This window comes from Chenopodium quinoa, unplaced genomic scaffold (assembly GCF_001683475.1).
Source record: "Chenopodium quinoa cultivar QQ74 unplaced genomic scaffold, ASM168347v1, whole genome shotgun sequence".
Lineage (NCBI taxonomy): Eukaryota > Viridiplantae > Streptophyta > Magnoliopsida > Caryophyllales > Amaranthaceae > Chenopodium > Chenopodium quinoa.
In genome coordinates, this window is record NW_018742914.1 from 7,632,842 (window position 1) to 7,655,006 (window position 22,165).

Genomic DNA, 22,165 nt, shown 5'->3' on the forward strand with positions numbered 1-22,165 from the left:
CGACAAACACATACGATTTACAAACCAAAAGCGCGCGTAGCGCGCTCTAGCCTCCCTAGTTAAAACTAAAAGAGAACATAATAAAGGATGAAAATCAGGAATGATAAGGCCATGCACCCACATTCATACACCCACAATATTCTCGTTTCAAAAACTACCTAAGCTGAAGGAATATGGTATATAACGTGAGAGTTGCTCTCATAAGTACGTCACATCGATTTGCAAAGCCAATCCACCGTTAGATTTCCTTCTCCATAAACATGGATAATCTTCACAAATCAGCAAATCTCCACTTATCTTACTACGTATTTTTAATTCATCTTTCTCTAATATTGTGTACAAAAGGCAAGTTAAGACTTTTATTTATTTACTTATTTATATGGTAAGGAGAGAAGAACCATGGTCAAACCTCAACCTTCACGGTTTTGTGGTCCAATATTTGTAGACTAGATTCTTGGGAGTGAGAGGGGGGGGGGGGGAGGATAAAGGGATTCTCACCCCAAGTCTATAATTGATAGAATTCGAGCTTTTAAACTTGTGAATTCCTCACCAATAACAAAAATTAAAGCTAAAAGAAAACGAAATAAAGGGTGAAAGCAGGCATGAAAAAGGCCATGCGCCACACCCATAATATTCTCGTCTAAAAGCTACCTAAAACTGAAAGAATATCGTATATCACGTGAGCATTGCTCTCCTAAATCACACCTAGATTTAAGAATCAATCCACCACTAAATTGTCTTCTTGATGAACATGAATAATTTTCACCAGCTAACAAATCCAAAATCGTGGAATAAAACACACATAAAAAAATTAAAATTTTTTTAATGAGAGAAAAACCCTATTAACTCTCATAGTTTTTCTATTCATTTAGTTTTAATATTGTACAGCTACATATTTAAAACCACAGTTCGCAGCCAAAAGAATTCGACCTTACGAACTCGTGAATTCCTCACCAACTTCACCGATCCAGGCGATCCTTTTTTATTTGTCCTCTTGTATTAACACATATGGTGACACAGAAATGATCAAACTTTGGTACTAGTATTATTACGACGCACTAAAAAAGAGGTAAACGCAACATATTCCGAGCCTAGTAAATATCGATCAAACACTCCACCCGAACCCAACCTCTTCACACTTATACTCAAAATTCAATCGTCACAACTCTACTCAAACAGCTGTGTGTGCTGTATCCACCTCTCTTCATATCTTCCCTTATTTTTTTCCACTTTTTAACTCCACCTTTTTTTTTCTTTTTTTTTTTAATTTTCATTTTTCATTTTTCTTCAACTCTCTCTCAGCCCAATTTCTTCTCCACTCGAGAGCCTAATTTCACTCCTCCAGAAATTTTCTCTCTCCTCTTTCTCTCTCTTCCTTGATCATCTTCTTCTACTCTAATTCTATTAATTTCAGGTCAGAGATCTCCTCTCTTCTTCTGTGTTTAAATTCTGTTTGTTAATTTTAATTTTGTTGTATTGTTTTGTTATTATTTTTTTAATTTTTAACAAATACGTTGTGTTTTTAGCATGAATTTCGTTAATTTGTGTGTAGATCTTGTAATTAATGATGTTTAATTGAAAATGCAGTGATTGTTTTCTGCTTGAGTTGAAAATTGTGTTAATTTTGCGTTTTTTTTTGTGATTTTTTGAGTAATTTTTGTGTTAATTAAATGTTAAGTGGATTATAAAAGGTAATTCTGATTATCGGAATTGTTGATTTTTTCAGACAAGAGAGAGAGATCGAGCGAGTAATAATGGCGCAGAGTAATTGGGAAGCTGATAAGATGTAAGAGTTGAGATTTATTGCTTTATTTCGTTTATGTTGACTGAAAATAAAGACTGTTGTACTAAAACATTGTTACCTTTGACCTCAATCGCTGTTGAATTTAGTCGTAGATGGATGTTTCCGTGCTATATACTTGTATACCTCGAAAAAATATATGTTAAGGTTGAATTTTGAGGACTTGTAGGTTTTTTTTTTTTTGAAGTAGTAATAATTATTGGTTGCAATTTAGATACTTGTATTTAATAAGTGGAAAAATTAATTTATTTAGATTACTTAGAATCTAATTGACTTTAGTGTGAGAAAATCGCGATTTTACTGCTTTGGTATCAAAATCATAGGGGATATTTGATTATAATGGGACAAAGCTCGTTAATTGCTAGATTTATTGAAGCTAAGATATGTATCGAGTCATGTTGGATATCGATCATTTACATGATATAAGTATACAAGATTTGACCATAAAAGTTAATTAAGTTTTATTAATTTATGAAGTATTAAACCGAGGAAGTACTATATAAGGAAAGTGGATTGGAAAAAAGACCTGAAATGGCTACAATTATAGTGATTCAGGATGGAGAGTATTTCGTATCTTAAAGTAAATGTGCAAACAGTGCAATCTCCTACTCTCCCTCATAATATTATTTTGATTAATTGGTCTAATTTGCATGGATAAATTGTTAATATATTCTTGTCCTGCAGTCATGATAAAGGTCATGCTCAGTCTTAACTTTTCAAGTAGCTTTTAGAGTTGGGACTTGCTTAAAAAATCAATAAAAAAAAAAAGGTGTTTGATGAAGTAGTTTTGTAGGGTAGCTGGTAGAGGTGAGTAAGTGTTCTGGAATAGGCAAATAGCGTAAATTTATTATTTTTGCGGGCAGAGTTAGCTTTTAGAGAAAAGCACCGTCTTTTGGTTGATAAAGGGTGAACTATATTTCGCTAATCACGTGAAAAAGTTAATTATTTATGGGAGTTAACTTGATTAGAAGTTCACATTTATTTTGAGGGACTTTTAGATTTTTGGATTCTGGCTCCATTCCCTATTATCGTGTACAAATTTATGGTATGAATGTTTGACTACCTGAGCAAACAAGCTTTGGATGTAAAATAGTATGCTTGCGAGTAATCAGGTTCTAAGCGACTCTAGGCTGCAATGTGTGTCTCTAAAATGATTTTTTTTTCTTTTGTAGGCTGGATGTTTATATCCATGATTATTTGTTGAAAAGAAAATTGCATAATTCTGCCAAAGCATTTATGGCAGAAGGGAAGGTGGCTACTGATCCAGTTGGTAATTTTTATATCCTTACACCAGCTTTGTCGATTAAATCATCAGCCAGTGATCAAAAGGGAATCACTATGACAATCATTTTTAATTTTCATTGTCTCATTGCAGCTATTGATGCTCCTGGTGGGTTTCTCTTTGAATGGTGGTCTGTCTTCTGGGACATTTTTATTGCTAGAACAAATGAAAAACATTCTGAAGCTGCTGCAGCTTATATTGAGGTACCTTCTACCTTTAACCTGGCTTGTATCATTTGTGTTCTTGCTTTTGCCTGCCTCCTTATCCCTTTGCGAGTTGTTCATTTGTTTGACATAAAAGTCATGTAAACAATTGTTATTTTTTTAAAAAAAATTTGTTTGAAGTAAATTTATTTTAAATAGAATTGGATTGTGCTTTATATTTGAATATTTACCTCATCTCCTTTATGTTTATCAGAATTATTGTTTGTTGCATGGCCTAAGTGGATATGAGAGAGTGTTGCATACTTGCATGTGAAGTTTGTGTAAGAAAAAGTAGGAGATAGAGTCTTACATGAGGGTTTTGTGTAAGAAGTACTATAAGGTGTGTTGCATGTGGAATTTGTGTATGATAGAGTTTGAGAGAAAGTGTTGCATGAGGGATTGTGTGGGGTAGGAAGAGTTCAGGTGCATGTGAGGTTTAAGTATGAAAAAGTAGGAGAGAGAGTAGCATGTGAGATTTGTATGTGGAGGAAAGGTTAAGGTGGGATTAAAAGTTTGCCAAAATAGGACTAAAGCATGGAGTTAAAGAGTAACTAAAGAAATGAATATGATTACAAGGGAATTAAGGCAGTGCATGGCTCATTTAGCAAATCATGATATATTCTTCATAATGGGACGATGTGACTGATGATTTCAGACCTAGGAGCTTAGATATTGCATTGGAATTTCCAAATGACAGATAGTGGTGCAATGTTTTTTAAGTGAGACAAATTGATTTCTGGCATGTCAAGTATGCAAATAATGGCTAAAAAATAAGGGCTTATTAGAGAGTTTGCGCTTCTTATTGGAAATCAGACACAACAAATGAAGACTAGAGAGCAACAACAGCAGCAGCAGCAACAGCTGCAAATGCACCAGATGCAACTCATGCAGCAGCGGAATGCTCAGATGCAGAGAGGCGGTCCTAACCATCCTCCCCTTGGTGGTCCTGTAAACGGTGTGTAAAAATAATTTATTAAACAGTGGATGATAGATGTTGTGTAAAATAAAATAAAATAAATGACGTGTGATAAATCTCTTTCTAATTTAGTTAGATGTGTATCCAGGTATCATGGATAACAGGATGGCCCTCCTCAAATCAGCAAACAATCCGCAAGGGTAATTTTTTTTTGGCGAAATTATCATGGATTTAGCTTAAGGTGTTATTCTCCTACTTTTTCCTAGTGTTGAAACATTATCATATATTTTGTCAATTTTGTTGATTCAGCCAGTTGATCCAAGGTAATTCAGGGGGAATGTCTGCAGCCTTGCAGCAAATCCAGGCACGGCCTCATATGACATCTGTGAGTAGTTCTAGTTAGCTGTATTCCTTTTTATGATCAATGTTCCTTCCTTTTATTTCTGCTGTCAGGGAGTTTGCCTTTGCCTTGTAACCAATGGTTTATGTGTGTAACATATGGACTGTACAGGATATCAAGAGTGAGGTGAGCATAGGTGGAGCACAGAAATCATTACCCATGGATCCTTCCTCCATTTATGGTCAGGCAATTTTGCAATCAAAATCTGGACTTGGGAGTGCAGGTCAGATTTAACATGATGTTTTGCAATATTCTCTTTTCTCTGCATTAAGTGTGATAATAGATAGGAATGAATGATCCATAAGTGAAAAGATATACTACTGTACGAGAGAGTATGAATATACTAGATCAGCTGACGCTATGCAGTGCGAGTAAAGCACTTGACACAGCCGATAGTTTTTGCATGTGATGCGACGAGGATGAATATGTCTTCAAAATAACTTCTTAGCAGCCATTTGGTACCAAGGCAATGTATTGATGAGAATGGTCATACTCTCCCTTTCTCATTATGACAATTAACATTCACACTAAATTTTTGGATTGCTCAAGTGAAGTCATATTTATTTCTGAGACAAGTCTTTCCAAAAACACCTTTCTTTAATATAAGGAATTAATTTGCAGGCTGTAGCACAAGATTTATAGTTTATTAGAATTTTGAAGAGTAATATTGATGTATGTAACATCTTAGATGTTTTTTTTTTAATTTTTTTTACAAACTTTAGTAAGCTGGGACTCCAAAATTAAAATATTAGAAAGTCATTCCAAACATCCAAAGCTAACTACATGTCACTGTTAAAGGTCCTAAAGTAATATTCATTCTTCTTATTTTTTATCTTAAATTAAACAAGCCATCTAAGGTCTACAATTGAGTTATGCACTACTCTACTAGACTTTATTCTTTCACTTTCCATCAATTATACCTCAAAGATTTCATTTTTCTTTTGGGTTGATTGTAGTTTTAATCACTCAAAGACTTTAGCTACTTGTCCTTTGCTGCAAAAAAGTGACAACTTAAAGCAGTTTACCAGTGTTGAGGCCTTTTTTACTATAAAAGTGTCTTTTTGGCTACGTGATTCCTCTTCACTCTATCATGTTGATAGCAGTATATTTGAAAGCTGGGTAGCTATCTATGTGCTAGTCGTACTCGTATTGGAGCCATGCCTTCCCGTAGCTACCCTTTCTCTGTCTGAGGATTTCTGCTTCTCTCAAGTACATTTCCTTGTGTTTTGTTTTGTCAGTACAACCAGTGCCTATTAACCCTTAATATATTGTTGAAGGCATTAATTTATAATGGCTGTTTTCAATAGTTTATGCTGTGGCATGCTGCTACTGAGATACTTATGATCTTCTCGTCATCTAGCTAACTGTCAAACTAAGCTTGACAGTAACTATGATTTCTGACCTGTGTACCCTAGCTACGTCTACCTCTATTCTTATTATTCTCGGATATTACAATATTTGAATCCATCCATAGGTTCCTGATGTTTATATGATACAGTTGATACTCCATTTTTTTATTTTCATTTGCCTTGCATGAAGACCTATGTTCCTGGTCGAGGTATTGATGATTAAGTGGCAAACACTGATAGTTCATTATAAGTGGTGATTTCCTCATTTATCTATATCTGGACGGTGGCAGGACTACAATCGTAGAAAATATATCTTTTTATATATTTAAGGTTATTGGAGTTTAATAGAGGGGAAATACAATTTCATAGGAGTACTCCCTCTGTCCCAAAAGTATCTTAGAAATTCTACATCTTCTTGGAGTTGCTGAGATTATCTTTGCCTTATCATGGAATGATGATTTATGACAAGGAGAATGGTAGGCTGTTCTCTTGTACAGGAAAGCAGTGCCTACAAATAGAAGGGTTGTATGGTGCAGCTTGGCTCCTAATATTTTAAAGAATGCATACTATACTATTCTGCCTGTTTTTCTTCTGGGTTTAATGATTTCAATGTCAATCCCCCCTCCCCCCCCCCCCCCCGGCATCTGCCCGGTCTGTCTTCATTTTCTCAGCACATTATGTCAAAGGTTATACATGTTGCCGAGGAAGGTGAAATAATGGAGTAAAGGATTTTGATGGCTTAAATTATAATTTAGGTTGTATTTTGGCACTTCTTTCTCTGACCTTGACAAGACTGATCTTCTATAAGAGGTCAAACGATCAAAGTACTGTTTTGCCCCTTTCACTCTTCAAGGCGTGTCAAACAGTTAATGAGGCCCTGGTGAAAGCGATAATGCCCTTAGTAGATCCTTTCTACTCTAAGCAAAACTTAGCTTAATATACTTTGTCAGAACATGTACACTGTACACATTTCCTTTTTGGCAGTCTGTCTTGACTTGTGGTATTGTGGGTCATGCTCATATGACCAAACTTGCACACAAGTTCTTGGCATGGTCAAGACTCAAGACTGCTTTTTCTTATGTCCTTTTTACTGTTTGAGATTGACTTGGTGATGGGCTAAAATTTTCTTATTAGTCATTCTTACCAGAATTTCACAAAGCATTTTAATTCATTGGTTTTCTATTTAGTGGGTGACACTGATAATTAATATAGTATGGCCTGTTTGTTAGTTTCTGTGTTTAAGCCCTCTGAATTTGAATTTCCTACATAATTTTTTGTACTTTCAATGATACAAAGAATTGGCTTCACAGTTCATAATATTAATGAAGTTCTGTGTTCAGGTTTGAATCCCGGCATCAACAGTCTTCCTTTGAAGGGTTGGCCCTTAACTGTAAGTCCCCTCGTAAGGTCCATAGATGTGTACTATCATTTGTTTCAAACCTTCTTAGTGTAGATGTCTTGAGTTTATTAACAGGGAATTGACACCTTGAGGATGCCACAGAAGCCTCTAATTCAAAATCAAATTCTTTTGGCGGCTCAGCAGCAACAAGTCCTGTCACAGGCTCAGGCACAAAACAGCCTTGGAAGTTCACCAAGCTATGGAGATAATGATCCTCGAAGATTTAATGGTTTACCAAAGGGTAGCATGAATACAAAAGAAGCTCAATCTGCTAGAAATGATGTCTGCTCTCCAATGCAATCGAGTTCACCACAGGTTTTTTATTTTTTACCTCCTTTCAGTTGCTTGAGCTGCAACATTAAGGCTGACATTTGTGATCATTTTAGTTATATAGCATATACTTCAACACCTAGAGGCTTTAGAATCCCAATAATCATATGACTCTGGCTTACTGCTTACAAACAATATTAATTTATGCTGAATTTGATTGCCCGTAGCAAGAAATCCATGCAAAGGCTTGAGTTTAGGTGGTTTGGATGCAGAGATCAATATTTTGTCAACAAAATCTGTTGTTTGGGCATTTGCTGCTTTGTACGACATTGATAACTCTATATAACTTACTCCCCAAGCAGGAGCGGGGGCTATTCATTCGGTCATTAATTTTGTCTCCACTTGTCAAGTGAATTCATTTTTTTATTTTATTTTATTTAATTTTTTTAAACTTCTCTCCAAGCCTTCCTATAAGCTCCTCTCTTTGCCTGGAGCATCTTGCAATTCATAAATAATATTGTAGGTCCTTTCGAAAGAGAATTAATGAAAGTAAAAAAGGATTGTAGTACAATTAATAATTTTATTATTAAATTTATGCCTGTATCCACAATCCCGTTCCCTGTAAAATATTAGCTAGAATGGATGTATGTTTCAGCAGAATTTTGGTTGTTTTTATGTGCTTATGATATTAGAGACGTGATTAATTGATTTATTCTTCATGCATGTGTATTCATAGATGAAGATGGGTCAGATGCAACAATCTTCCTCTCAGCAGCAAGATCAGTTACAGCAGCAGCAAATACAACAGGTTGTCCATTAGAGAGAAAATTATAAAACCTTTACACCCTTCATACCCCCACCCTCCTTATTGTTCACTGTAAAGCACTTGATTTTTTTTTTTTTTTTCTTTTCCCTCTACATGGCGTGTATTGAGACTATGGCATGTCATTTATCTCAACTTATTCAGATTTATCTAACCACCCTGTAAGATTTTAATTCTCAATTATTTTCTGTATCCAACAGAACAATAGAAAAAGAAAACAACATTCTTCTTCTGGACCAGCGAACAGTACAGGAACTGGCAACACTGTAGGCCCCTCACCTAACTCTCCTCCATCAACTCATACACCTGGTGATGGGATTGGACCAGCAAACAGTCTGCAGCAGGTTAACAGCATGCCTAAAAGCTTATTGATGTATGGTGCTGAAGGAACCGGAGCACTGGCTTCATCTTCAAATCAGCTGGTATGACATTTTGTTTCTTATGATATTTAGAATTTGCGTTGATGGCGGTATTGATCCTAAATGGTATGTGTGCATCTTTTTTTGAAGAATCAATGTATCTATTACTTGAAAGAGTCTACCTATTCTTGAATCCTCAATCTCTTGGATAGTTGGATGTAATAGTTAACCTTTGACTATCAGTCAAACCTAATAGCTGTGATTTAAAAAGAAAATACTTATGGTGACTTTCAGGTTATAAGGGTCATATAAGATTATAAGATGGCAATAAAAGTGAACATAACTAACATCTATCCTTTGCCCACTTACATTACTTAGTCTTCCTCATCACCACTTGCCATGATATTGTTAATTATCCATGCCAACGCAAACCAAACCACATAATATACAATAATACACACCGGCCCATCATCAAAAACTTATTCTGTACATACAGAAGGTTAATGATAAAATTGCAGGTATGGTTGTGCATTCCAGAAGCACACTTTATTATGATGTTGAGAAGGGTCATAATTCATGATTAATACTTCCTCCATTTTTTAATACTTGCAACACTTCCCTAAAATGGAACTGTCACAATACTTGCAACACACTATACATGAAAAGTTATATTAGGAAAAAGATGTACCATATCCCTTCTTTAAATCACATGGCCCACTAAATTATACTCCTAACAACCACTCACCTCATTTTAAAGTTTATTATATCATATGAACCCCATTTTTCTTAAATACCGTGAAAAGTGTGTGTTGCAACTATTAAAAAACGGAGGAAGTATAATTTTATTAGTAAGATGAACTGATAGCTACTCATTCCTCAATGAGTTGGGAAATATCATTGATCACCAATTTGGAAGATCAATTTGTGTTAGCTGATACGTCACCATATGATCACCACAAAAATGCTATTTGTCAATTAGATAATTTGATCAAGATGCCATTTCTTTTGTAGGATGACATAGAGCAGTTTGGAGATGTTGGCTCTCTAGATGATAACGTGGAGTCGTTCTTGTCACATGACGGAGGAGATGGAAAGGATCTCTATGGATCCATAAAACAAAGTCCAGCTGAACCAAAACCAGAGCCCTCCAAGGGTAACTGTCTTTTGTTACTTTATTGTGCATGCTTCTGGCAATTTTTTACTTCCTTCTAATTCTCATAGAAGCTGCTGCTTTTTCAGGATTTTCATTTTCTGAAGTAGGTTGTATACGTACAAGAAATAAGGTCACAAGCTGCCATTTTTCTTCAGATGGGAAGTATTTAGCAAGTGCGGGGCATGACAAAAAGGTATGCATTATGTGTTTTATTCATCACCTGCCATTAAGTAATCAGTATCTCTGCTTAAGTGTGTTCTACTTTTTCTTTCTTTGGCTGAACATATTATACAGAATCACTAACCCTAAGACTTGCATTTCTCTATTACCTTGTCTAAATGGTGCTGCATCCTCCTGGATTAGTATTTGCAGTTGTCTAAGTTACTTTAATCATGTCAAAGTTGTATGACTTTCCTTCTGAACCTAGTGATGTGCATACAATTGAGAAGGAATATTGGTTAACTGTTTAATCCTAGCAATAAGATAAGATAAGTTGCTGTATGGATTGGATGGGTTACCTAGCTTGATTTTCAATGTTGCACTATTTGGTTATTGCCCTTTGTAAGATTGCAAATGGCTGAATTTCTAATGTGATTTCCCCCTGTAATTAGGCTGTTCTCTGGAACATGGACACTCTGCAAACAGAGAGTACTCCTGAGGATCATACACTTGTAATAACGGATGTTCGTTTCAGGCCAAATTCAACTCATCTAGCAACGGCTTCGTTTGATGGATCTGTGCGATTATGGGATGCATCCAATGTCAGTTTGCAAGTTACACCAAATACTTCTTGTTTGCTCTTTGATATCTGACTAATCATTTCAATTCTATCCTTGCAGCCCAGCCATTGTATGAATGTCTATCCTGGACGAGGCAATCATGTTATGTCTCTTGATTTCCACCCTAAAAAGAATGATCTTTTTTGTTTTTGCGACAGTAACAGTGATATTCACTACTGGAGCATGAGTCCATTTTCCTGTATCCGCATGTCAAAGGTTAGTTGACTGTCCCTACATTGCTTTTCTGTAATACTGAGCCCATGCTCTCTACTTCTCTTCACCTTAGAAAGTACTTAAGTTTTAAATCTGTAAAAACAAATTTATTGCTATTACCAGTAAAATTCGATTCTAATTAATATACAACAGTTAAAATCAGTTTAATCAGAAAAAATATTTTCAGTTCCTGATTTAAAAAAAAAAAAGGTGAAGATAATTAGGCCTTACAATTATGTTAAAAACACATTTACTAAGCATTTACACACATACTGATTATTAGTTGGCATCAATGACACTATTCTTTTGGAATAATAGGGTGGTACTGCACAAGTGAGATTTCAGCCAAGAGTAGGGCAGCTTCTCGCAGCTGCATCAGATAAAGTTGTTTCTATATTTGATGTTGAGTCAGACAGGCCAACGCACTCTTTCCAGGTTAGTTTGAAGAGCTAGCATTGGATAGTGTTACCAGTGAAGCATATGCCTTATAATATATGCACTAAATTTTGCAGTTAACAACTTAACATGCTGCATGTTTTAATGTGAGTAGGCACACTCTGATGTTGTAAACTACATATGCTGGGATGCAAGTGGAGAACTTCTGGCATCTGTCAGTCAAGATAGTGTAAAAGTGTGGTCATTGACCTCAGGAGACTGCATTCATGAGCTGTGCTCGAATGGAAATCAGTTCCATTCATGTGTTTTTCATCCCAGTTTCCCAACGCTCTTGGTGGTTGGAGGCACACGGGTAACTCCTATCCTTGAATGAAAGATTTAAGTTGCTTTTTCTGATGTGCCATTGTTTGGGGTGAGGGGAATCTTACATCTAACGAACTGAAAGGAACTGCCCCCAAGCCAGTAGGTTAATAGGTTTATGAAAAACTAATCCCATAGAAAATCCCAGCCCAAAGGCTAAAAATTTCAAGGCCTAGAGAGAACATTACAAACCATCATATACCATCCCCACTCTAAAAGAAACAGATGCCTACCCAAGTTCAAATGGTTTGGTGTTGGGCGCTTTACCATTGAGGTCACACTTGATTAGTTTTAATTGTCACTATCCAAGCAGGCAAGCACACCATGATTTAAATGCTAGTATGACAGCATATATTGTCTCCAGTATTATAGCCTTACTTAGGTGTTTATTATCAGTTTTACCAATATTTGACTACTGCTACTGATCCGCTCCATCGAAAAGGACTTTAAGAGCTGATCTATGGAGATTTTTTTGCTTGCTGCTGTTTATTTTCCAGGGACTATTCTCATTTATGTGAAGAAATCATAACAATATGTGGCTCAAGTTTGATGATATTTGTCTTGCTAAAAATAAAGCCCTCAGAATTGCTTACAATAACTTATTAACTTGAGTTTTTCAATTTTGTCAGTCCTTGGAATTGTGGAACATGGCTGACAATAGGAGCATGACGGTACCAGCACATGATAATATTGTATCAGCTTTAACAGCATCTGTCACCGGAATGGTTGCTTCGGCAGGACATGACTGTGCTGTTAAGATATGGAAATAAAGGGTGATTGTGGTTAAGTTCAATACCCTTCAATCCTAACTAGTATTGTTCCAAAAGTTCATCGAAGTCTCAGAAATAAATGCTTGAGCTTCAGGATGAGAAATGTTACCCGTGCTAAATGCACTATACATAAGAAATCAGCACCCAGCATCTCAGAGTATTTAAACAGTTTGTTCAAGTAGGAGCATGGCAATGGAGGTATAGAAGCACAACAAAGACAAGTGTTTCATGAAAATTTTACTAGTATCGCCATTGATGTTTGTGTTGTAGTTTATGGTGTATTGGTCCCTTGAGCTTGAATTTTCATGTATTCTATTTTCTATCTTCCTTTATTATTTTAGTTCCTCTGACCTAGATTTCCTTGTCAATAGAATGTTGTTTTTACAACCCCGGCTTTAAAGTTGTAGAGCCCTGGGTCATCTAGCGTATTCTATAGGTGTATTAATTTAATTGCAGCACATGCTTTATGATCTGTAGTCATGTCAAAAGGATGTATTTGCTCATGTGACTGAAAACCAGGTTAAACTGTTTCTATGCTTGTCATATTGACATATTGTACGATCCAAGTATATAGAATAATGTTCTAATCTTTGATATCAGTTTCTTAGTGTAGAATATTTCTGTGTGGGGCGGAAAAGCTTCCAAGTAAAAAGCACCTTTGTAGCTAACCCAATCTATGAAGCAAAGTTGGAATAGTTTGTAACTAAAGGTTTGACACATCAAATAACCGATTAGACACCATTTTAGAGGTTAAACACTTTAAACACTCGGACCGACCGAATATGAATAGGGGAGGTTCTTTTTTATCTGTTCAAGGCTTTGCTATCTTCTGCTTAGTTTTGCTGTTTGCTGGTTGATGCATTTTGCTCAACCAAACTAATTTTTGTTGATACCCATTAATTTGTCATGAGTTATTACTTTACTTATTCTTACTATAATTTATTTCATTAAGTTGAGTAGAGCAAAGCCTAACTTTGCTAGGGAAACTTAATGATATCTTTGATGAATGAAATTGAACCTATATGTGGTTGAGGTTACTTAGGTTGTGTGATTTGACAACTAATCTCTAAAGATATGTTCAATTTAATAAGTTAGTGAAATGTTAATCACAGACATACTATTGCATGACGTACATGTAAAAGTCCCCAATTAGTCCTAGTAAAATATCGCAATTAAAATCTTTATAAAATCACTAATTCAATTAACAATTTGCTGTTAAATTATGACGACTCCGTAATTTTGACGAATCACGAAGTATTAGCATCTAAAGAATTTATTGAGGGCATGTTCACATTTACTGAACTGAACTAAACGGATGAAAGTTGAACAGAATTAAACTGAGATGAAATGAATATTTTATGAGAGAGGGAAATCAGAAGCGGATCTGAACTGAACTGGAGTTGAACTGAACTACACTGAACTGAACTGAAATTAAGTTGAAGTAAACAGGCCCTCAGTCAACAAGATTATTATCTAACTAACTTAATGAAGTGAGCTAAAAACAGAAAAGTTTTCGCTGTTGTCACCTCAAACACCCCCTTACCCAATCACTATAAAACACATCATCACATGTCCCCCTTTATTTTAATTTTTGAGTCGGATACTAAGGTGTCGTTTGGTTGCTATGGGAATTTACTTCCCATAGGAATTTGTATTTCATGGGAATTAAATTCCTACATCAAATTCATGGGAATTGCTTAAAATTGTTTGGTTGACATGAAGGAAGTTGCAAATCATGGGAATTTTGACTTACCATGTTTTGTCGAAAGTCACAATTCCCATGAATTTGCAATTCCCTCATTTTCACTTTTTAGTGTCAACCAAACAACTCACCCATTTTCAAATTTCCATGATTTTTGACTTCCTCCATTTTCTTTGTGTAACCAAACAACCCCTAAGATTACCGACCATTTCTCGAGAATTACAATTAAGTGATTAACATAAATAGTCCGTCAAAAACCACAAAAAAAAAAAAAAAAAAAAAAAAAAAAAAAAAAAAAAAAAACAATAATATAAATAAATAGATAAACTTGTTACAACAAATTTCTAATCATTTATCCCGTCAAAAAAATTGCTAATCAAAATTGACCTGCCTTGGGTTTTCTTTACCTAAATCTTCTCCTTAATTTTCTCTCTCCTAGGGTTCTACAATACACTTTAATTCATCAAATCAATTTCATATGTCATTTCTCAATTGTTTTTCTTCCGTTATGGCCAATAATTCTTCCAATTGCTTGGAACTTGATCATCACGAAGAAACAATTTCTGATTCTTTCATTTGCTGCGTTTGCTTGTAAGTTTTTCTATTTTAATTTTAATTTGATTGTAATTTTCATTCGGAATTCTGCTTAATTTGAAATGATTCATGCTGCAATTACGCAATTCCGCGAAACGATGCTGAATTTTATTTTGTTTGTTTTTTTTATTTTTGATTTGGTGGAATTTGATATGATCATTGATTAAATCGATTGAAATTGTTGTTGTTGTTGTGGAATGATTTGTTCAGTGGAAGATGATGATTCTAGATTTCTAGATTCTTCAGCATTAGATTATTGAGCTTTGTTGATTAGTTTAGGATGACGTGATTGTGAATTTTGCCCCGCCAAGGTCTATTTTGTTGATGGGCTCCTGTATAAGCTGGAGTTAATTGTTTCGTGGCGTCGGGTTTTCTGCCACTTGTGTAGTCTAGCTTAGTTTGTAGTGTACTCCTGTGTTTGTGTTACAGTCATAGGAGTCAGGCATTGCTTAAGTTCGTTTTTCGTTTGTAAAATCAATGCATCATATGCCGTGATTTGTGAAGAAGATGCCATCCAATGTTTATGAAGGACCTCTGGTTCAATCTAATTTGAAATCACCATGTAAAGCGAAATTAGTTTTATTCCAATTTAGGGACTTGATTTTGGGGATGCATAAGAATATCGAGCTTCTTGTTAGTAAAGATTTATCTTTTTGTTGATATATGCATTTAGTTTTATGCCTTATCCATTCCAAATCAGTTTGTAGTTGCGGTTTATGATTCAATCTTGCATAAAAATGAATATAAAGCTTTTACTCAAGTGTTAATTGCTTTGAATTAATTTTTAGTTCATGATGTTTTCTTTACGATGCCATACATCTATAATTTAAAGTTATGGTTTTGGATCAGACGTTTTGAATAGCTTTTGTTGTTGGTTCTTGCAACTCTTGATTTTTATTTCCCAATTTCAAATTTTGGTGAGTTGAACATTAATCTATAATGATGATGTATGTCTCTTTGGTGATGAAAGAAGTTGGGTTGTTTTCAGCTTTTGATAGTAATATAGCCGAGTATCATGTTTATTTTCACTATATATATATATATATATTTTCTGACATCTAGATTGTTATGTTGCAGAGATCTACTATACAAGCCCATTGTGCTAGGTACAATATTTTCTAGTGTCAACATTCAAGGCAATTTAAATTCCTATAGTTATGTAGTAATTCTTCTTATTTGTTTTTGCAGAATGTGGTCATGTTTCCTGCTTTTGGTGTGTTCATAAATCTATGGACATGGTCCATGAATCTCATTGCCCAATTTGTAGGAATCCATATCATTACTTTCCAAATATATGTGAAATGTTGCACTTCCTGCTTTTAAAGATGTATCCCTTAGCCTATAAGAGAAGGGGGAAACAAATTCTTGGTAAGACTACTTCCAAATAATGATATTTTTCATGTCACTTTTATCATTGTAATGTTGAGTTGCTTTTTTTTTTTTATTGGAAGTTTGAATTATTAACCTTCTTTGATGTCGATGATACAATTGATTCATCTCTTTTCTTGTCTCCTTGTATCCTGCAATTTTTAAATTAAAGGACAACTTGTCCTTGCTGTTTTTACTCTTTCATTTCCTATTAATATCATTACAGTAACACTTTGTTAATATACTAAGCTACTAAAGCTATAATGTGCATTGGTCCTATCAAAATTCACATTCGTGCTGTGTTTTTCTCCTCATATTGTACCTAAACACCTCTAACCCTAGGCACTGTGAGTGTTTTTTTTTTTTAGTGTGTGTGTTTGGGGGGGGGGGTGTTGGGACATTTAAGGGTGCGATTTCAAATTGACCAGGTTTCTGTGTCATTTTTATAAATGAAAAATTGTAACCCAATATGTTTCTAAAGCTTCTCTATTTTATGTTTCAGAGGAAGAGACTGCAAGGAATTGCTTCTCACCTCAGCTTGATTGTGAAGAAGACAACAGTACTGATGGATCCAAACCTTCTCAAGATGCCAATGCTATGTCTGATCCGGCTTCATCCTCCTGCATCACTAGGGTAGGCGAAAATTCTTCAAAGATGTATAGTAATGGTTCAGATGATATTAAGGAAAAGGATTTATCAGCTATCAATAAGGAAAAGGTTTCGAGTTGTGATGTCCTATGTCCTGCTTGCAAGGAACTTCTATATCGTCCTGCAGTTCTAAATTGTGGTCATGGTATTGTCTGATCTTCCATGCCTTTATGTCCTTTTCTCTTGTTTTTTGTGTTCGTGCATGTTTTAAACTCGTCATTAGTTGAGGGGAATGCATCTCTATTTAATTTTCTTTGTCGTATGCTTATATTAGTTTTTTTGTGCTTGCTATTGAGTTGTTAATTTTGCTTGATTGATATACATATTATTTCATATCTTTGGCCAGTTTACTGTGAAGCTTGTATAATAGTTCCGGAAGACGGAATAATCATATGCAAAGTTTGTGAGTGCCCACATCCAAGTGACTGTCCAAACATTTGCTTGGAGTTTAATAACTTCTTGGAGGAGCAATTCCCTAAAGAGTATGGTGCACAAAAAGAAAGTGTTGAAGAGAAAAAAGCACGGTTTCAACATAAGAATCCATCTTCCTGTATGTTTTTCTTCTTCTTTCCTCTTTCCAAGTACTTGTATTTGCAATGCTATGCTTTTAATCATAACCAATTTCTCTTGTATCAACTTCATTACTGATTAGAAAACATATTTGAAGTAGAACATATCTTAAAATGAAAATTTGTTCTTATGTTTTTAATGACAAAATGATGATATAAATTTGGAAATATTATTACTGAAATTATGAGATTTAAGATGGGTTTAGAGATAAATATGTTGGTTTACATGGTTATGTCCAGTTATAATTCTTGCCGTACATTTATTCTCGTAAATAACCAAAGATAGTGAGGTTTTGTCAAGTTGTGGTGACTGATATCAATAAATGCAACTATCATTTCATGTTAATCAGTTACCTTCCTCTTGGTTGGTGATATGGTGTTGAGATTGTTAGCTGCATGTTTCTAATCAGGCTCTTTTCCAAAAAATTTTGGAATTTCTTTGTGAAAGTTGACTGTCTTCATTTTGTTGTATAGAGATGAGCAATACAATTCCTGGAGCTTCTGAATTTATGTTGCTAGTATTGCTTTTTTTTGTATCTGAAGTTAATGTTATTGTGCAATATGAATGTCATTGGAGAATGGAGATTTATTTCTGACATGTAATATCTTATTAGTATAGATTTAAATTAAATGATGATGACACTAGAGCAATTGCCTTCTATTCATTAATTGATGGAAATTTCGCTTTGGTATCTAAAAAATGTGTGGATTATATTGACACCAAATGCCATAAGTAATTTGCTAAAGTATCATAAGTAACAGCTTTACTAACGTTGAACCTTCCTTAACATGCCTTGTTAAAAAGAAATTTTTGTTTCCAAGTTGACTTTTCTTGTTCATTGGTCCAGGTTCCAATTCGAAGGCATCTGCTAAAAAAAGTTTCATCACGCCATTTAGGGGCAGTGAAGACTTCATTCCGTGGTGGAATGAACATGGTTCAAAAGTTCATGCAGGAGCTGGTTGTGATTATTGTGGAGTAAGGGCCTCATTTTTGTTATCTTATTATAACCTATATATAGGTTTCCTTTACAATATATATTTCTTATGCATGCTTCACTCATCATACTGACTCATGTGTTGTAGTATTATAGGATCCACTAGAGTCCAAATATTTGGAAGGCTTTTGTCATTATCAACTGTAATTTGTATTGTGATTTCATTGCTCTAAGTAGTTATTCCATCATACTCCCTCCGTTTCATAATGATGTTCCTGTTTCGCAAATCGATGCAAAATTTTACCCATCTTTGACCGCAAATATCTTTAATCTCACACTAGTAAAAACTATAAAAGTTATATATTAATAATCTACTCACCAAGACGAATCAAACTAGATCCCACATGACTATATTTGCTCTTATAGATTAAGAGAAATTTAGAAGATTCTCTCTTCCGTAAAAAAGTCAAAGATTGAAAGCAGGAACATCATTATGGAACGGAGGGAGTACTTATATGCAAAGATTCTCATTATTCTTACACTGTCTTATTTCTTGTCAAAATAGTAAAGTGATTCGAGAAAATATATAAATGAAAAATGATTGAGGAAGTGACCAGACTAATTCCAGGACATTAAATATATGCTCAAGGATCTTTGGACATCCCTTGCTATGGATATTTTTATTTGATTCAGGTGTACTTTTGCTTTTTGAACTTGTTTGCTGCGACCTGGTTCGAAAATTTATGTCAGTAGTGGACACACAGAAAGTTTTTGTAATTTCAACAACTTAAGTTACTAAGGAAACAACCTAAGATTTTGAAATTGGCTTTGCTAGTAGAAAGCACAGTTCGAAACATGAAGTACCTCTTGACCTTTTGACCTAGATCATCAAGCCTTGCTTTGTCAAAAGTAAAGTTATATAAAAGATCAAGCCTTGCTCCGACCAATTCTATTTTGAGTACAGATGATTATAATATGATGTCCTTGATTGGATGCACTTGACAACTTTATCTGTGAAATTTCATGGTACATGATGTTTTTGTTTGCACTTGATTGATTCTGTGAGATAATGAAGCATATATGACTAATATTCTGGTGTTTGTTTTGTATTTGCACAGATGTGTCCTATAGTCGGGAATAGATACAGATGCCTAGATTGTGTGGAGTTGATGGGATTTGACCTTTGCGGAAATTGCTATAATACGCGATCCAAACGACCAGGTCGTTTCAATCAGCAACATACTCTGGATCACAAGTTTGAGCTTGTCAAGCAGCCAGACAATCTACAGAATCTAATGGTGCGCCTTGTTGGAGGACATCTCATAGATAGTTCTGGGGCTCCTGTTCTTGCCATTAGTGCTATCGAAGATCCCCCGGATGGTTGGATTGCTGTTGAATCAGTTGATGACCTAGTTAACCCAGGTAACAATGTAGCTGCTGCTGATGAGAGTCCTGGTGATATGCATGATGACACTGACACACAAGACGGTTCTATTGAGGTGGAGTTTGTTGATGCTCTGGAAGTTTCTGAGGATAATGCAGCTTCTCTTTCTCATCTTGATCATAATATCGATCAAGATGGTAACAAGGATCCTCCCTTTTAGAATATCTAACACTGGAGCTTTTGCTGCAATTTTTTGTTAGTTTTTGAATATGTGCATCTTCAGTCCCCCACCCATGAAACCAGAGGATAAAGTTAGATCTTAGTTCTTGATAATTGATAGGGTTCAGGACTTCAGGTCCTGCAGGGGTTGTAAATGACAATTCTATTGTTAATTTAATCAGATCTGTTGTATACTTGTATTAATTTGTAGTTGCTGCTTAATTTCTAATGTTAGGAGATGTGAATATTTGGAAGAGGCAGGATTTTTGTTAGTATCCGCTTTATAAGCACTGGTGCGAATGCGAATGTTGTTGGTTCAATTTTATAGAACCTGCTACGTCGCAAGAAATCTATACGTGATTCGATCTGTTTAGTAAGTTTATTAACAAAGAGTCGTCTTTTTTGTTTTGTTTTTTTAATTCTAATGAGGACATACATCCAAGAGAAAGTTAGCAAACTAAAACAAAACAGCAAAGCAACCAAACATTAAGTTCTAAAGGGATAAAATCTAGAAGGTGGAACCGGAGAGTCTTGAACAACTTCACGGTTGGCCAACCAATCTGTCACGTCTTTTCAATATACATGAGCTAATCTAGTCGTCCAACTGGGCTCCTTTAGCAGTTTGTGACATTGATTTATGTCATGGGCATTTGCACCTCCTCCTCTAAGGAAATTTTGTTCAATTCTAAGGAATTTTTTGAGGAATCGGTAGTTGTGAAGCTGGTGAAAAACCGTTACTTTAGTCTGATTCATGACATATTTTGTTGCTTAAATTTTTTTTTTATTTTTTTTTTTATTTTTTTTTTTTTTTTGTTTTTAAAGAAAGAGTTTATGCTTAATAGTTAATACTCACATGTATCAAAAATAAAATTTTAGATTAAGAAAAGTGACTGCTGGATTTTGTAAGCTGAATTACTCTAATTGGGCCCGATCTGTACTCAATGTATGATTTGAATCAACCAATTTGAATTAATGTGCAACATTGGTTGTCCTGAAACTGTAAAATTTATAATAATAATTGTAGATTTTAATTTATTTAAATATAATGAAAATGAAAGCTAACTAATAATAATTAGTAAAAAGTATAAACTCTGTCTAGGGGTTTGTTCTCTTCAGCTTAATTTCAGTTCAAATCAGTTCAGTTCAACTCTTAATTTCCTTCTCTCATAAACAATTCAGTTAAGCTCGATTTAGTTTAGTTCAGTTCAGTTCAGCTCCAATCAGTCAGTTCAGTTCAGTTCAATTCAATAAATCAGAACAGGCCCTAGGTGTGATATTCAGGATTAAATTATTGTAAGAACCTTAAAACTACAATAACTAGGTACGAATTATATCCATATATAGGCTAATGAAGAGGTCAAATTTTAAGGTTAATTTTACAATTCAAGCTCAGATCCTACACTTGAGAACATGATGTACTTCATGCATTGGGTTACTTGGGTATATATAATATTTTGTAAAGAAAAGATGGTGTTAGTTCATTTATATGAAATTTTATCTCGAGCATGATACACATCATAATCCCGCTTGTAGGATCTAATATTCATATTCTAATAGTACAATTATAACAGTTATATAGGCTTTTTAATGGTGTATATTGATGAAATCCTTAGCAATAATCGACATGAGCAATAATCGACATGAGGGATTTTTAATAATGTTATTTATGACATGGGCAATGCTCGTCTACGTATTACCTCCGACATGTTATTTGCAACAATTAGACATTTTTTCTCTCTACTTTATGTCAAATCGTTGCAAATAATATGTAACGGAGGTAATAGTATGATTTATAGACTTAGAGTCTATTCTCATTGACTGAACTGAACTGAACTGAACTGAACTGAACTGAATTGAGCTGAACTGAACTGAACTGAGCTGAACTGAAGTGAAATGAATATTTTATAAGAGAAGGAAATTAGGAGCTGAACTGAACTAAACTGAACTGAACTGAACTGAACTGAACTGAATTGAATTTCAACGTAAGAGAACAGACTATTATAGTGGTACATCAAGATCATAAGTGACCTCGTCTATAATTCAATTGGGATACTGAGACATATAAGACTAGAATTCTAGACATAAGCAGTTTTCACTATTCCTATGCTAGTTCCTACAACCCATTCCAAATACTCCGTGGTTCATTTTTGTATCGCAATTACATGATGGTCTTGTTTGATAAAGAGCTTTTTGGAGAGCTTTTAAATTATTGTCCCTTATTAGAGGTTTGACCAATTAAAAAAAGCTAATTTAAACGTTTGGTAATTAGCTTA

At 34.7% G+C, this 22,165-nt stretch overlaps 2 protein-coding genes across 4 annotated transcripts; both read left to right on the forward strand.

Annotated features, from left to right (window-relative positions):
- Nucleotides 1-1,117: 1,117 nt before the first annotated feature.
- Nucleotides 1,118-13,072, forward strand: LOC110728119 (transcriptional corepressor LEUNIG_HOMOLOG-like). 3 transcript variants are annotated; one of them, XM_021907761.1, is made up of 19 exons: nucleotides 1,118-1,414; nucleotides 1,727-1,786; nucleotides 2,974-3,071; nucleotides 3,177-3,286; nucleotides 4,100-4,241; nucleotides 4,351-4,402; nucleotides 4,512-4,587; nucleotides 4,714-4,825; nucleotides 7,292-7,341; nucleotides 7,453-7,665; nucleotides 8,357-8,428; nucleotides 8,644-8,865; nucleotides 9,814-9,955; nucleotides 10,042-10,148; nucleotides 10,567-10,716; nucleotides 10,795-10,950; nucleotides 11,266-11,382; nucleotides 11,498-11,695; nucleotides 12,333-13,072. In XM_021907761.1, the coding sequence occupies exons 2-19, from the start codon at nucleotides 1,755-1,757 to the stop codon at nucleotides 12,471-12,473; spliced, it is 2,190 nt and encodes a 729-aa protein (XP_021763453.1). In that variant the 5' UTR covers nucleotides 1,118-1,414; nucleotides 1,727-1,754; the 3' UTR covers nucleotides 12,474-13,072. The 3 variants fall into 3 exon arrangements, with proteins under 3 accessions (XP_021763453.1, XP_021763454.1, XP_021763452.1); XM_021907762.1 differs by having other exon boundaries at nucleotides 7,495-7,665; XM_021907760.1 differs by having other exon boundaries at nucleotides 1,119-1,414; nucleotides 7,426-7,665.
- A 1,163-nt stretch (nucleotides 13,073-14,235) lies between these two features.
- Nucleotides 14,236-20,164, forward strand: LOC110728120 (E3 ubiquitin-protein ligase PRT1-like). Its single transcript, XM_021907763.1, has 7 exons — nucleotides 14,236-14,766; nucleotides 15,847-15,875; nucleotides 15,958-16,137; nucleotides 16,640-16,930; nucleotides 17,132-17,335; nucleotides 18,203-18,330; nucleotides 19,408-20,164. The coding sequence occupies exons 1-7, from the start codon at nucleotides 14,654-14,656 to the stop codon at nucleotides 19,891-19,893; spliced, it is 1,431 nt and encodes a 476-aa protein (XP_021763455.1). The 5' UTR covers nucleotides 14,236-14,653; the 3' UTR covers nucleotides 19,894-20,164.
- The last annotated feature ends 2,001 nt before the right edge of the window (nucleotides 20,165-22,165 follow it).

What these genes read in the sequence shown, in the direction of transcription:
- LOC110728119 (XM_021907760.1), top strand. Translation starts at nt 1,755, where the DNA reads ATGGCGCAGAGTAATTGGGAAGCTGATAAGAT. An exon ending in TGCAATCGAGTTCACCACAG is followed by an intron (nt 7,666 to 8,356) that starts GTTTTTTATTTT and finishes GTGTATTCATAG; the next exon opens with ATGAAGATGGGTCAGATGCA. An exon ending in AAAACCAGAGCCCTCCAAGG is followed by an intron (nt 9,956 to 10,041) that starts GTAACTGTCTTT and finishes CTGCTTTTTCAG; the next exon opens with GATTTTCATTTTCTGAAGTA.
- LOC110728120 (XM_021907763.1), top strand. Translation starts at nt 14,654, where the DNA reads ATGTCATTTCTCAATTGTTTTTCTTCCGTTATGGCCAATAATTCTTCC. An exon ending in ATACAAGCCCATTGTGCTAG is followed by an intron (nt 15,876 to 15,957) that starts GTACAATATTTT and finishes TTGTTTTTGCAG; the next exon opens with AATGTGGTCATGTTTCCTGC. An exon ending in AGTTCTAAATTGTGGTCATG is followed by an intron (nt 16,931 to 17,131) that starts GTATTGTCTGAT and finishes ATCTTTGGCCAG; the next exon opens with TTTACTGTGAAGCTTGTATA.